This window comes from Syngnathus leptorhynchus, chromosome 8 (assembly GCF_054491065.1).
Source record: "Syngnathus leptorhynchus isolate UIUO chromosome 8, UIUO_Slep, whole genome shotgun sequence".
Classification (NCBI taxonomy): Eukaryota; Metazoa; Chordata; class Actinopteri; order Syngnathiformes; family Syngnathidae; genus Syngnathus; species Syngnathus leptorhynchus.
The window spans coordinates 385,418-400,094 of record NC_141202.1 but is presented as its reverse complement, the minus strand read 5'-3'; the positions used below and the strand labels follow the sequence as shown (position 1 = coordinate 400,094).

The 14,677-nt window shown below is 44.9% G+C and overlaps 3 protein-coding genes across 6 annotated transcripts; all 3 read right to left on the bottom strand.

The window, feature by feature from the left end:
* Nucleotides 1–461: 461 nt before the first annotated feature.
* LOC147051518 (trafficking regulator of GLUT4 1-like) lies at nt 462–5,827 on the bottom strand. Of its 2 annotated transcripts, none has more exons than XM_085918627.1 (4): nt 5,706–5,827; nt 5,393–5,635; nt 4,755–4,991; nt 462–1,476 (listed from the first exon to the last, which is right to left on the bottom strand). In XM_085918627.1, the coding sequence occupies exons 2-4, from the start codon at nt 5,624–5,626 to the stop codon at nt 1,327–1,329; spliced, it is 621 nt and encodes a 206-aa protein (XP_085774753.1). In that variant the 5' UTR covers nt 5,627–5,635; nt 5,706–5,827; the 3' UTR covers nt 462–1,326. The 2 variants fall into 2 exon arrangements, with proteins under 2 accessions (XP_085774753.1, XP_085774752.1); XM_085918626.1 differs by having other exon boundaries at nt 5,393–5,632; nt 5,706–5,815.
* Nucleotides 5,828–5,976: 149 nt separating this feature from the next.
* Nucleotides 5,977–11,993, bottom strand: fxyd3 (FXYD domain containing ion transport regulator 3). 3 transcript variants are annotated; one of them, XM_085918628.1, is made up of 8 exons: nt 11,725–11,993; nt 8,344–8,393; nt 7,824–7,856; nt 7,474–7,497; nt 7,320–7,394; nt 7,145–7,181; nt 7,039–7,082; nt 5,977–6,602 (listed from the first exon to the last, which is right to left on the bottom strand). In XM_085918628.1, exons 2-8 carry the CDS (start codon nt 8,375–8,377, stop codon nt 6,583–6,585), a joined length of 267 nt encoding a protein of 88 aa, XP_085774754.1. In that variant the 5' UTR covers nt 8,378–8,393; nt 11,725–11,993; the 3' UTR covers nt 5,977–6,582. The 3 variants fall into 3 exon arrangements, with proteins under 3 accessions (XP_085774754.1, XP_085774756.1, XP_085774755.1); XM_085918630.1 differs by lacking the exon at nt 11,725–11,993 and adding an exon at nt 11,343–11,585; XM_085918629.1 differs by lacking the exon at nt 11,725–11,993 and adding an exon at nt 11,347–11,453.
* A 233-nt stretch (nt 11,994–12,226) lies between these two features.
* Nucleotides 12,227–14,631, bottom strand: LOC147051516 (uncharacterized). The gene is made up of 8 exons (XM_085918246.1): nt 14,601–14,631; nt 14,324–14,509; nt 13,512–13,553; nt 13,315–13,347; nt 13,206–13,220; nt 12,923–12,997; nt 12,736–12,760; nt 12,227–12,582 (listed from the first exon to the last, which is right to left on the bottom strand). Exons 1-8 carry the CDS (start codon nt 14,629–14,631, stop codon nt 12,552–12,554), a joined length of 438 nt encoding a protein of 145 aa, XP_085774372.1. The 3' UTR covers nt 12,227–12,551.
* Between the last annotated feature and the right edge of the window lie 46 nt (nt 14,632–14,677).

Below are 14,677 nucleotides of genomic sequence, written 5' to 3'. Positions count from 1 at the left end.
AATTGATGTTAAATGAAGTGTTAAAAGTAGGAGAGTGTATCATTAAAGCTGCCAAGGAAATTGTTTCAAATAAAGAAAAATCCGAAATGTTCATGTCACTGCCGAAAGCAATCAAGTTAGACGTTGTCACCATATACAGTGTACTGCACTGTAGTATTGTGCTTTTCTGCACTGCACTCACCGAGCTGGCAATGTTCCTCTCACGATCATTCCACAGGGTTGGATTGACGACATGCTAGTTGAATGATTTACAGGGGACTTTGGTATTTACTCAACTGTATTATGTCAGAGATCATTTATTCTTGTTCCGTGCCAATGAGCGAAATCGGTTGCTAACTTGACAAATATTGACCCACTTTGTCACAATGTCAAATAAATACTGCCATTAATGGTTGTATTGTGTTGAAAAAAGATAGATCAAATCAAATTGTCCGCTAGTCAAATGAGTCAAAAGCAAAGTGTACTTTCAAATGATTTGGAACTTTATTTATAAAGAAGTTTGTTACAAAGTATACATACTATGTTTTTTCAGCTTTACATGAGAGAAGAACATAAAGACTTTGCAAGGACAAATTGCAATTAACAACAACCGGCTCGTAACCATCACCACGGATTGGCTATGGCCAACCTGCTATTTGGCTTCATTTAAAAAAAAAAAATCACTTCATTATGGCAGCTTTTGGAGAAGGAGATGATGACACCTCTCCTCCAGCAAATTCTTTGGTTAGTTTTCATGACGCGATGGAAACGTATACATTTCTGAAGGTTAGTTATCACAGGTTACATTCAAAAGCACGGTCGAAGAAAGCTACAATAATAATCGTGTAAAAGTATATTTTTTGACACTGGCATATGCGGTAGGGGGAACAACAATCAAGTTTGAAGGCATCAAAGGCAAACCACTAAGCCCAGATCATACAAGTCATAAACAGGGCGAAGAAGTCATCCTTGACATTCATTTTACAGGGGAAGGAAGACCACTTGTGATCCCTTTTGAAGCCCAAACCCCCACCGACATTTATCTGCACACAAAAAACTACTAAGTGATTTCTATGACACTAGGTGGGGGAGTTGCAAGACACTGATTTTTTTTTTTCTTTTTCTTTTGAGTCCCCGATTCATCGAAGTGATTAATATCTCTCAGGGAGAATTGCCAATTCTGAAAACAAGATATTTGGAGTGGAGGTCATTATCATGCATGTACTAAACACCAATGAAGCTGGCTTGTAAAGATTTCACAATCCACCTGGCGGAAATATTGGTAGCAATAACTTGAATTTAGTCAAGTTGCAAAAATGCAAAATAGATCAAATGGTCGTTGAGCATTTACATCACGCTGGAAATGACCACAATGTAGATAATCAAGAGGACGATGCCTCCGATGCCGAGTCCCAGGGACACGTGGTTCAGGGTCCTGGCCGTCCGACTGGAGCGCTCGGCCGCTTGCCGATTCCCGCTGTGGTTTGCTTCTCGGGTCTGGTGTAAAAAAAAAGAAAAGAAAAAAAGTCAGATACACGAATAAGAAGAAAACGGTTCAAGTATGTGGCTCGTGATTGGCTGCTAAATACCTCCCTTTGACATCATTCCAAAAGCAATAACAAGCAGGCTGTACTTGAATATTGATAGCACAAGGCAAAGTGTTTGAAGGGAGGCAGGCTTCAGCGGGCCACTTCTTGGATAGCAAGACAAGAAAAGAAAAGAAATCAGCGCTCAGTGTCACTCACGGTTGCCGTTTGTGCTTCAATTTCATTTGTATTTTGGCTCAATTAGACGTGCCCGTTTGCATTGTGAAAAAACATACAGCAAGGTTTCGCAGGAGATGTTTGGAGAATGTACCTTTAACAGAAAGACCGGATGAGATCAAATGTTGCTCCCACCAAACAACGTGATGTATGGGCCCGGCCCTCCCTCCCGTGCCGTGCCCGCCCTTGTTTTGGTGGTGGTGGAGGAGGACTTAAACGCTTGAAATTCCCTCTCAGCAGAGCATAGGGGGATCATGTTACACTTTACGACGGTGAAGAAAAACAAGGCCGGCCAACTGCGTTTGACCCAATAACGTTAGGACACTCCTTCCTCCTTATAATGCTTGTGCACGTCTCACAACGGAAATAGCCAATATTCCTGTGAATTTGGACACGGAGCCAAAATGCTGATTCAAATTCCACTTGGTTACATTGGTGTAGGTTTTGCTTCGTGGGAAGTGGGGAAAGGGTGTGGCAGGGGATCTCAGAGCTAGATGAGCACATGTTTGCAGATTGTGTGCATAAGCTCACCACTATTGTCACCACTATTGTCAGTCACCACTATTGAAAGCACAATGCTTGATTTGTCCAAAAGGTTGTCGTGCAGCCGTTTTTCAACTTGAATCTGAAAAGACTCAGGGCCCTATTTTGAGCGCCCTTGTGGGGTGGAAGTCGACTTTTACCGGCCAATCCACGCCATGTTGCTCATTTGCATCCAAATCGGGGTTGTCAACATTGCGGAAGCAAAAAGAGAAAGAAAAAAAGAATCACCCGACGCAATAACTGCTGAAGTCTAGTCTAGTCAATGGACATTGTATCTTAAAAGCACATGGACCTTTGTGTTAGTTTGGTCCATCTCGTAAGCACTAGTCCCTCGTTGGCAGCCCGAGGGCACTTGATGACAACGGGAAATACCGTCGAGTCCTATTTTCAGCCAGAGAGAACAAACAGTGGCTGATATTGTCTGGGCTCCTGACTTGCTCAACTATGAGAGCAGGCTGATCATTTAGGGAACAAAGAAGTGTTTGATGACAAAGTCACAGGACCCAAATTTCCTGACACAAAATCCTGACAGATCAAATGTGCAATGATGAGTTGAAGTACGCATACGTCGGCAAACTTGAATCATGTCTTGTTCTGAAGCATAGAAAATGTGAAGAAAAGAACTTTGGCATGGAATATGCTAACGATAGCAAAAACATTAGCCGGGAATAATATCCGATCGAGTTCATCGACGGAAGGGCGGACGGACGAGCGAGAGAGAGAGAGAGAGAGAGTTCAACGTGAGCCGTGCGGTGAATGAAGAAATGAGACTGTTTACATAAATTGGCGCCAGCAAAAGTCTGAACGCTGCCAAGGATCGGTGGAGATGTAGCAGCCCCAGTGAGCTTGAGCGAGGGGGGAATTGGACTTTAAGATATCCAAAATAGGACGAGACTAGTCGTTACGAAAGCAAGCCCAGCCTATTTAGAAAAGAAAGAAAAGAAACGAAAAGCTGCTGAAAGTCCAGCAAGCTGCTGAAAGAAAGTGCAGCAGCACAAACAGCTGGCTTCTCCTCACAAACACAAATATGGGACAGATTTTTCTTAGCAGTTGAACTGCTTTCTATTTTTCTTGTTTTTCCCTACTACTGTATAATATTAATCATGTGGTATTGCAGAAAGCAATGACGTCCATTTACTTGACAGTATTTCCCTAATGTGTTCCTGGAAGTGCATGACTTGCGCAACGCGCCCCCTCCTTCCCTCCCTCCCTCCCTCCCTCCCTCGCCAGGGTCGGTGGGTGGAATGCTGGAGCCCATCCAAGCTTACTTCAGGAGGTACGTAATTATGGCTGTATGGCTTTGAAAAGCAGCAGATGTAAAACAGGCCGCTTTCTACAGTCTGGAGCTTGTTTGTATGAGGGAAAATGAGGCAAAACCTTGAATGAGATGCCACTTCTTGATGTTTTCCTGACTCGGGGCCCCTGCCAACCAAGGTCAGCAGGATGGCATTGCACGAGACCTCCAAAATGGAGCGATGGCAAGAAAGAAGCTATTGGAGCGAGCAGATTGGAGGGTGGCTGAATGCAATGAGCCTTTTTTTAGTCTTGCCATTTGCCAATTGGACGAATGGGCGTGTTGTTTATCTGACCGCCACCACAACCACCACGTTTCGTGCCGTCTGAGTCCGCTTCTCAAATACGTCTGCATCATCGACACCCGCTCAAGTGTGTTTATGCTTTCTACAGCTGCTGCAGCAGAAGTGGGAACGCAACTGGCTGAGATTTTCATGTGAAAAGACAAGCTATTGCTTGACATGGGGAAATTCCAATATGCTGAAAACATGAATTTTTCTGGCAATACATCCCACGTATGACAAGATAAGGTGACTAACCACGGCAGGAAACAATACACATGACAATGGTTTCCTGCACGCCTGCTTGCAGGGCTGCAGACACGCTAGGTAGAGAAAAAAAACAAAACAAAACAGGAAGCCAGGCTTCATTTCCTGCCGTGAATTTTTCTTGCTGTGCAGTGTTTCTATGGGCGGGCACCCTTCTTGCTTTTGCAACATCATAGCATCTCTGCTGTCGCAGGTCCGGTCGGTGGATGGCTGCTAGTTAAACATTGAACAGGAGCTGGGAGTGGCAGTGGCACGCACCCTTCAAACCTGTGCTGCTGCTGCTGCTGCTGCAAAACGGGCTCATTGTACTCATTGGCTCTGGCAGTTGCTGATCAACTGATTCTTATTATTAGTGATCAGTCAGTATCATATGCCAAAAATGATTTGCGTTTAAAGAAGGATTTCATCTTCTTTCCCTTTCAGGCGAATTGATGCACTTCAAATTGTTACTGTTACAAACTAAAAAAGAAAGTTGATCCAATGATGTGTTTTTCTTGAACTGCATTTTCAGAAGAAAAACCCTCAAATGCCAGCCCACACACACAGACGGACAGACGGACAGACGGACGGACAGACAGACAGACAGAAGGCCTGCCCCAGCCACCAATGACTTGAACTACTCACGTACATTAATGGAGTAGATGAGGGCGGCAATTCCAAGAGGCAGGCAGCAGCAGATGAGCGTGAAGATGGAGTAGCACAGGTGGTCGTTGACGGGGTTCTCCAGGGGTCCGCGCGTCACGAACACCGTGGGCTGAACGGTGACCGTCCCCGGCTGGGGCGGGTACGCTTGACCCGCCGCCACGTACGGCTGCTGCTGACCGTACGCAGGGCCGCCGCCGACATATGGCGGATAGCCGGACTCCTGGAAGAACCATCATGACAACATTCGAGTCCACTTCCAATGAAATAGGAGGATTTCACAATCACAGCAGTCAGAATTTCTGAATTTCAGTCCGCAAACTGAGGTCCAAACTTGACATGAAGAACGGGAGGGAACATTCAATACAATCGCAGAAATATGGCAGAATGTTTCTCTTTTTGACAAGGTCGCAGATTGACTTTGACAGCCAGCCGGCCGGCCAGCCAGCATTCAGCAAAATGTTGGATTGTTTTCCAAAAGAAAAACAAGACTTTAAGATACTTAAATACGATTTGATTGCTTTTCAAAAAAAAAAACACAAGACTTTTTATTCGATCCAAATAAACGAACATAAGTTGGAACATAAGTTCACAAACAGGTTTACAGGGGGGGGGGGGACTCACCGGAGCCTGTGGATAACCGCCTGCTCCAGGCTGGGGGTACCCTGGCCCAGGCTGGGGGTACCCCGGCCCAGGCTGGGGGTACCCCGGCCCAGGCTGAGGGTACCCAGGCTGGGCGTATCCTGGCCCAGGCTGGTTGTATCCTGGGTACGGATTGTCCTGGTAAGGCGGAGGGGGCGCCTGGCCCATGGACGACTTCTCATTCGGCCATTCCTTCGGAGGTCCGCCGGGGTCCATAATGGTCTGCTTTCGGAAAGGAGAGACGCCGATAAGATCCAAGCTCCGTATTTTGCTACGTTTACCAAGTTAACCTCACTTTGGCCTAGTGATGATGTTTGAAGAAATGAAGAGGGTTGGCGGGCGGGCGGGCGGGCGCTGGCTGGCTGGCTGGCCTGGCTCGTCTTTGCAGAGCGGTGTCAGCTTGAGGGACAAAACGCCACAGGTTCCTCACAAGACTTTCAAAATAAAAGCATCCATCTCATCGGCGCAGCAAATTTATCTGTAGTTCACAAAAATGCTTTGAACGCACCGCAGTCACTTCAGTTCAGTCACGCACGCTCGAAATCCACAAAATTTAGTGCCTTGCGTATTTATTTCAACAATTCTTTAATTGGGACATGACACAAACTGTTTCTGAATGGTGACGGTGACATCAACGGCATTGCTCAAAGAAGCTCATTTGGAAGGTTAAAAGAATTAGTATCAGCAATTATTGATACCACTCGAAATGGATCATTATCATTTGATGGATTTGGCATGGATATATGAAAGACGCGTTAGGCTGCTGCTAATAGCATAGCTAATATTTAGCTCTACAGTTTTTCTTGAACACACAATACAGAGTAGTGAGATACATTGACACGACTTATGTATATATAAGAAAATGTTTTGGTCGTTGGATTTTGTAACAGGTCACTTCAACTTTAAGAAATTCAAGCTTTGAACCCAAAGTGATGAATAATTCTGACAAAGTAAAAAAAAAAAGTGTGAGTTTTCAAATGCACTTAAGTGTGTGTCGGGAAGAGCTGGCTACAGAGCAACTGTTATCACAACAAGCCAACGTCTGACGACTTCCTGTTGGTTTTCCTAACGTTGCCTCAAATAGGCTGCCGCCGCTGCCGCTGCCGCCGCTGCCGCCGCCGCCGCCGCCGCCGCTGCTTTTTTCGGGGAAGTCGACGTGTTCTCGTGAACCTCTAGCAATCACAAGCATGACCTGCAGATAAATGGGACCAAAGGGCCCATTGAAATGTTATTCTAGATGACCTTTCCCTTCCCGCAGAGCAGATGCCATTTTTTGACCAGCATGGCTTTATTGTGTTTTTCCTCCCGTCTCAAACGCAAGATAACAAAAGATTCTGGCACGGGTTGCTCGGTGACCAACGTTTCGGCTATTTGAATTTCACCTGCTTTGTTTTTGTCTTGCTGGTACACCGGCGCAAAAACACAACAAAATCAAGGGTTGTTTTTTTTTTTCTTTTTGGAGTCCATTCAGGATGGACAATTGAATGGAGTCAATTCTAAGTTTAGACTTTGGCAGGATGGTGATCAAATGGTCAATATATCAACAGCTGCTTCCAGTTTTTTTTTTTTCTTTTTGTGAATGCGACTTGGGCAGCATTTGCCACGTCTGCTCGGTGAGTTGACGTCACCTTGGTCATTTAGCATTGCCTGAGCGTTGCTTCCTGTCCTCTTCCTGTAGAGAGAAGAGCATAAGTGAGACAAGACCAATCGCACGTTTAACTGTCATCTTCTTACCTTTTGTCTTGCTTGAACTTGCACCTGCAGTGGCCACCTGTGCCGAGAGAAAAGCGGAGCTAAGATGTGATACGGCAGTTCATGATTGTTATTTTTTTTTTTCTTTTCTTTTGATGGTTCTCGTCTGGAAAGGGAACTGTGTGTGTGTGTGTGTGTGTGCGTGTTTGCATCTTACTGAACAGGATGGTAATGCCAATAAGACAAAGGACCGCTGCAAGAATCAGCCCTCCAACACGCAGTCTGTGGTAGTCTGTGGGGGGGAGCATGATTTTCATAAGATGATACAAAAGCAGGTCATATGATCAAACAGGTAGAATAAGAGTATTTACCAAAGGTAAATGGGTCATCCTCAGCTGGAAGACACAAAACAAAGCATCAGGTCAAGGAAATCATGTCAGAAAAGGTCCAGGAATGTTAGGACAAGAGATTTGTGCAAATGCTGAAGGCCAGAGGACCGAACAAAGAAATGGAAGCCTGCGAATTTGGATTCATTCAGTGAACGAGAAGAGGCGAGAGTTGATTTTGTGACAGTCCTAGAACCTTCAGCAGGAACACGAAAGTCAACACAATCTGAAATGAGTGTACACTATGACCTAGTTTCAGGTCCTAACCAATGATGGTGTCAAGATTTTTTTTTGGGGGGGCAAAAAAAAATAGACGAGCAGTCATGCATCCTTACGCTTCTGTTCTTCAGCAATCACCAGCGAGATGGCTGGAAAAGATGGGAGAAGCACATCATGATTATTTTTCAAATAGCAGCAAAAACACAAACATAAGAGTCATTAAAATAGAGATAGTCATGATCATTGTGTGGTTTTACTTATTTAAATCTCTTTTCTGTCAACAACAACAACAAAACAACATTTGGTAGTGCTTTTATATAAGTCAAGAATTTGATGATGACTTTACTGGAGCCTAAAATGGACCATAATGTCCATCCGTGCAAGCATTTTCTAACCGCTTAGCTTCACAAGGGTCGCGGGGGCGCTGGAGCTTGAAAATAATTCCGCGTACATGTTTTTTTTCTTGACCATTCACATGCAGAGAATGGCCAGCAGAGGGCGGCAGTGCTTGACTCGCCAACCCGGATTGCATGTTCTTTCATATTGAAGATTCGACTACTTCCAGAGTTAGAATTGTTCAGACTTAATTGTTGTGGATCATCTTGAATGACATAGAATGTAATGAATTGGACTCACTTGTCAGCAACACCAAAGCACAGATCTTTGACATCTTCTCGCTTGCTAACCTGTAAGACAGAAATGGATATCAACTAACGGTGATTAATACGTGCATGATGGTTTTATTTGTTGCAACCACTTGACGAAATGGAATTGAGTAAATTCGACAGCAACAACAACAACAACAACAACCATTGGGCCTAGTTCTCATGTGAAAACATCAAATTGGCTGTTTGATATTGCCAACTTGACAATGGTATGATCATTTGGAGCTACTGCACTCCTGCTACTCAAATTGTTTGTGTTTTTCTGCTGAATATATGAGCTCCGCTAACAACGGTGCCAATTCGAGCTGACTCCCAAAGCCAAGACTTTTGTGCAATTGTTGAAATAAATGCAGAAACATCATCTGGCACCTTGGAAGCATTCCGTCATATTTTTGCAAAGAATCCTGCATGTGTCCCCTACCTAAGAGATGCTGTTTTTACAAATTGGCTTTCAGAAAAATCCATGACAACATTGTTACCGTGCACTAAACCTTCCAAGCTCCTTCTGGTCCCAATGGTAATCCTATTTTCTAACGTCCTCATATCAAATAGGTAGGTATGGAATTTCTTTTACCAGCGGCGTATAATTAGATCCCAAAGCATTTGGGAGCGTCTACGTAACCGTGACGACGCAGCAAAACATCTTCTGCGTGGCTGCAGTGATTTTCCACATGTACACCTTTCCGCTGAGAGCTCAAGAGCAAACACACCTGGGCCTGTTGACATACGCACATTCACTTCTATCATAATGTGCTGAGCCAATCATCTGGAGAGTGCACCAACAAACGGAGCTCAGAGTGGAAACTAAGATACGCAAGACAAAAAGCTAGGTAGACTGGCAGGAAAGAGGAAGAGCAGGGCAAAGTGCTTCTTCACTCTTGCTGCTTCTCCACAGCAACCCAGAAGGAGCCAGTGAGAATGTGCCGCACGGGAAACCGGCCAACGACCACAAGAGGACGCTTAACCTCAGGAGACACAAAGGGAGGATCATGGTGTGAAGACTGAAAGAGGAGAGAGAAGGGCAGGGAGCGAGCGAGAAGATGAGAAGACCGGGGGGGGGCAAACTGAAGGTGAGAAAACTAACAGGCTAACTTGGGTGTGTGATTCCAGATACAAGGACAAACAAAGTGCATACGGGCGGAGCAGAATTGACGCCGCCGTCGCCGCCATCGCCACTCCTCTTGTGGAATTGAAATGTTAGTTCAAGGTGGAGACTGCGGGAAGCCAGAGCTCATGTACACAGTCTTCAGCACGGCCGCTCCCATCCCAGAGTTTTGCTAGAACCGGAGATATAGATGTACTATATGGTCATTGTTCCTGTGCACGGTGCGTGCGTGCGTGCGTGTGTTCCTGTACAATGCCAGCTGTTGTTGTGGGGCATGTTTTCTTCCTACATTGGCAGCACTGGATTCCAAGCCTGAGAAACACACGCTAGTATACTTCAACTATACAGCATCATGACAAAGTGAAAAGTTTCATCCTGAAGGAATTAAGAGAGGGAGCGCTTGTGAAAGGAAGGAGTGACACTGTCAGGAAAGGAAAGGGGGAAAAGGGGAAAAGGGAGTGATACATACTCAGGCAGTGAGTCACATTCTCTTGTCATTGACGACCAGCCAGCCTCCAGAAAACATTTTCCCAACGTTGAAACAGGTATATTTGGATCAGGAAGAAAAAGTTGCAATTGTTTCCAAAAATGATGTTAAGAGTCAGAGCATGAAGATGGCCGCTTATTCTTTCTTTCTTTCTTTCTTTCTGTCTCCAGTCATACAAGGACAGAAGAAAGGAGAGTCTGTCTCCTCTCGTCTGGTCTGGTCTGGGAAAGGAAAGATAGATCAAGCTGTCTGTCTGGCTGGCTGGCCAACGTTTGCGTGGGTTGTGGATATTGATTTTTTTTTTTGTTCAGGGTCGCAAAGACGTTTGTCGCCGGTTTTCCTCGTGACAAGAAAACTAGTGGCAAACGTCTGGCCAATGTTTGCCACTTTGAACGGACCCTAATGAAGATTGGGAGCGGGTTCACGCGCAAGCCAGACACGGAAGCCGTAACGTAGATGCTAAAATACACTATTCAAGGCCAAGCCACTGATATGACAGTAAAAATGGCCAATTTACGGCAGGCAGGCAGGCAGCGATTGACCAAAGCCGTTGAGGGCAAAACAACGCTAGTGCCGCCTAAAGTTTAATACCAGCTTTAACCTGTCTCACCACATTCAACCAACAATATTCCAAAAAGTGGTCGATCAAAGGTCTCATCAGAAGTCAAGCCCGTGAAGCTCACGGTCGCTAGCCAGCATAATATTGTGTCTTCGTGTGATGAGTACCATGATACGTATCAGCAGCAGGACTGCAATTTCCTTCAGATGTCAACTTTGCATTTTGCATCTGGAACGCCATTTCTAACCATCCTTTTTGGAAAGAGCAAATGTATCTAATCTACAGAGTTGTCCTATGAGTTTTTTTTCTGCTTTATTTGCAACACACATTTCCATTTTCTGAAGCGCCCGGCCGCGCCCGGCCCAGCCCGGCCCAGCCCAGCCCAGCCCAGCCCAGCCCAGCCCAGCCCAGCCCAGCCCAGCCCAGCCCAGCCCAGCCCAGCCCAGCCCAGCCCAGCCCAGATGACCCGAGGCAGGAGGCGGGCGGGGGTTAGCAGCAGCAAGCACGCATTTTATTGATGTTATGGTTTATAAATGAAACGGAAAATCCTCCAACATCTGAACTGTTCAATTACGAGTAGCTCAAATCATTCCTAAAACCACTTTAGTAAATTACATTTGAAAATCAGCAAATGAATTGAGAGAATATGAATGAATTCAAAATGACATTTTGAAAGCATAACTTGGGGTTGGGAGGTCAATCACCCGCTAATAAACTATACGTCACTCAACTCAATACGATTCTTTCCATTCGCATCAAATAGCAACATTTGATCCTTTCTTATATTTGATGACATGACCTACCTACCTACCTACCTACCTACCGTGATGATATGACTTCTCCAGAATGGGCACGTATATTTGTCGAAGTCCACAGAAGTCAAAGTTATCTATCAGCGGTGGAGCAAGCAGTGCGTTTATCAGCTGGCCTTTTTCACACGCGCACGCAGTAATGCCTGTTAAATCAAATAATAATGCGCAATGCTTTTTACAGGGAATGACACTGTCACTCTTCTTTTTTTGTTTTTTGATCAGCCATTGTCCCTCCCTCCACGGAAAAAATATGAAAAGTCTTAAGAACGTATTCGTTTGCGAGGACAACTGAGTTGAAAGATGCTCCGAAAATGGAGCACATACATATCCTGAAGGAGGAGGAGATTAAAAAAAAAAAACAACACTTGAAAACGCTTCGTTTAACTTACCCTCGACGGCAGGGGATCTTCAAAAAGTTTGTGTGTCGAAGACGATGGAACAATCGACCGTGGATTCTTGTGCGTCAGCGTCCGCCCAAACGCTCGCTGGCTGGCTGGCTGGCTGGCTGGCCGGCTGTCTCGCTCGCTCCGTCCACAGGTTGGCAGGAGTTTGCAAATGGGAAGTTCCAAAGACTCGCGTTCCGATCCCAAATCGGTTTCTATGTCGCAACAAGCAGCTGAGGGGGGGATGTTCTGACGAACCGGGCTGATTCTGGGTCAGGTCGAGCAAGCTGGAGGGAGGGGGGGAGGCTCGCTCGCTCGCTCGCTCGCTCGCTCGCTCGCTCGCTCGCTCGCTCGCTCGCTCACTCGCCCACTCGCCCACTCGCTGCTGGCTCGCTGGCTCGCTCGCTGGCTTCAATGTTTACTCAACCAACGAGCGCGAACATGTCGAGTTGGTTGATTCACTCCACATCAAGCTCTCCGCATTGACATTAGTTACAAGGCTTCCATGTTGTACTGTATCCAACATTCTATCTTTTTATTTCATTTCTCTTCTTGAAATGTTTGACCAAGCTCCTAAAACATGTTATTCATTCATGCAATAATGCTTGCGCAAGTGTTATTACATAACATTTTGCATTTGCAATATATTTGCGCTTACTCAGATCTTATGAAAGAACCTTAGACAAACAATGCGAGAGCATTTTTTTTCTTCTTCTTCTTCTTCTTCCCCACCCTGAAATTTGCGGATCAACCTGAGGTGGCGCGTTTCCTCCAATCCCTCGCTCTCCTGTCGGTTCTTGTCCCACAAGAAAACCAGTTTGGCAGGTTCCATCTCAGATTTCACTGCTGTCATCTTTGTCTTTCCTGGGAGGGAGGGAGGGAATGCAGCAGTTAGCTATTTAGCATGGTGGAAAACCAAGAAAAAAAAGAAAAGAAAAAAAACAGACAAACGGACTGCTGGAGGCTGTTTGCAAATAGTGGGGGCGCTTTAAAATAAACAGAGCTAAATAATCTTACTTGGAGCCTCTGGAGCACTTGTTGTCTGTGAAAGAAAGCCAAGGTCATTTGGTTAAAGGAGGTCACAGATGATTGTGCGCTCATCATCTGTTTCATGCATGTCAGTTATGTCTGAAAGCTCCCAAAATTAGGATCTGATGTTGTGAATAATGCAACTTGAATTTCCCTTTGAGTGCGCGCCACTTACACAGTATAACAGCAAGTCCTCCGAAGAATAAAAAGCCCGAACAGATCAGACCCGCAATTCGAAGCCTTTCGTAGTCTGTCCAAAAAACAACAGCATTTTACACATCGAAGGGATTCACTTGATCAAGAAATGGATCAACTTGATCAAATATGAAATCCATTTTGCATTCGAGCATGTTATACGTATAAGAGCAGCCATTTCTTTTGGCCAGAATAAATCTGTTTGTTTTCGAAATACACAATGAGCCCTTTCAATGGATGAAATTGAAGACGTGTGTACTTACTATAAACAAAGGCACCTACACAGCAAACAGGAGAGACAGAAAACAGCAAGGTTACGTTTCTCCACCCGCCAACCGAGGCAGACGAAGGGGGCCAACGTTTTCGCCTTACCTGCTTCAGTTTCAGCGAAGAGACTGAAGAGTACTACCAGAAGACAAAACAGACAATACCTTACTTGCGGAGTAACTGAAGCCTTTCTTGATTATTTATTGTATTTATTCATGATTAGTATGAAAGAAAGAAAAGGTGTCATGACAAGAATGAAATGCTCTACTTGAAGAATACTGTGGATTTATTTTGCATGCTACCTGCTATCACTGCTAGCAGTGTGAAACGTCCCATCTTCAACTCTGTTTGGACAGAAAAGAGAGAGGTCAAAGAAAACATCAGAGTGAAATTGAATAGGACAGGTTATTTGCTTCTCATGACTTTGCCCTTGCCCTTGCCCTTGCTTTGGACATGCGCGCACACTCTTTAGGAGGCACGTCCTTGGGGTGTGAAAGGGCACAATCTCGTCAGCAGGGATGCACTTTGCATGTTTGGAGAATAAACAGCAAAGTTTCCAATCAACTTTCATAAAACCCTTCTTAAATACACACACACACACAGAGCCAAAAGCAAAGGTCTTGCGTCATCAAACCTTATTAAACAAAATAAGTCCATCTAATGTTGTGTCATTTTCCATTTCTATTAACGAGTAGACGTTTTCAACCTTTTTGTAGTGTGACAGAAATGTTCTATTTTGAAACTCACCTTTGACCTTGCAAAGTAATGAAGCAGAAGCAAGGTGAACTTCCAAAAATCCATTTGAAAATGAGCCAAAGCATTTGTTTTTTTTCTGTTCTGATCTGCAACGTGCATCTCTTGGAGTTAGTCCAAGCCAAAATGGAAGGATAGTCGAAAGAATATTTGGCATCATGACCTCCCGGTCACCGTGACTATCAGCTAGAGTGACATTGGTGAAGGCCACGCAGATGTTTGACTTTCAAATCTCAAAGATTGCAACAACACCAATACTTACTCTTCGTTTCAAACATTTATTCTTCTTGATATCATTTTAATATTCATGAACTTGCAAGAAAACTCGAAAAGAAAGCTGATCCCTCCCCATAATGCTTACCTGAGCAAACGGCGTGCGGACGTTGCTCGGCGGCGGCAGCCTGGACAGAAGTCTTTCTTTTCGGTCCTACCTGTTTTTGTTTCACCTGCTCCTCCTCTTTGTTTGGAGTATAAACCACCGTGGTGTATGTGAATGCATGTGCGTATGAGCGTGAACGTGTGACATGCGGGGGTGACTTGGTAGCACCTAGAATGGAGGCAGGCCGACAAAATGTTTTCCCATAAACATTGTCAACTAGCTACTGAAAGCATGTGATGTTGAATATGGCTCTCAATACATCTGTATTGTATGGCCATATGATCATTCATGATGTCTGGGGTGTGAAGGGTGCCCTCTCCTGACTGCATGAAATGA

Bases quoted from the DNA above. Each gene is read 5' to 3' on its own strand.
- LOC147051518 (XM_085918627.1), bottom strand. From the start codon at position 5,626: ATGGACCCCGGCGGACCTCCGAAGGAATGGCCGAATGAGAAGTCGTCC. The intron at 4,992-5,392 runs GTGAGTCCCCCC...TGGTTCTTCCAG, and splicing joins GCGGTTATCCACAGGCTCCG to GAGTCCGGCTATCCGCCATA. The intron at 1,477-4,754 runs GTACGTGAGTAG...TTTTTACACCAG, and splicing joins CCCTCATCTACTCCATTAAT to ACCCGAGAAGCAAACCACAG.
- fxyd3 (XM_085918628.1), bottom strand. From the start codon at position 8,377: ATGTCAAAGATCTGTGCTTTGGTGTTGCTGACAA. The intron at 7,498-7,823 runs GTAAGGATGCAT...TGTGTCTTCCAG, and splicing joins GATTGCTGAAGAACAGAAGC to CTGAGGATGACCCATTTACC. The intron at 6,603-7,038 runs GTGACGTCAACT...ATTTATCTGCAG, and splicing joins GGCAATGCTAAATGACCAAG to GTCATGCTTGTGATTGCTAG.
- LOC147051516 (XM_085918246.1), bottom strand. From the start codon at position 14,631: ATGAATGATCATATGGCCATACAATACAGAT. The intron at 14,510-14,600 runs GTATTGAGAGCC...CCTCCATTCTAG, and splicing joins TATGGCCATACAATACAGAT to GTGCTACCAAGTCACCCCCG. The intron at 12,583-12,735 runs GTAAGATTATTT...CCTCCCTCCCAG, and splicing joins AAGTGCTCCAGAGGCTCCAA to GAAAGACAAAGATGACAGCA.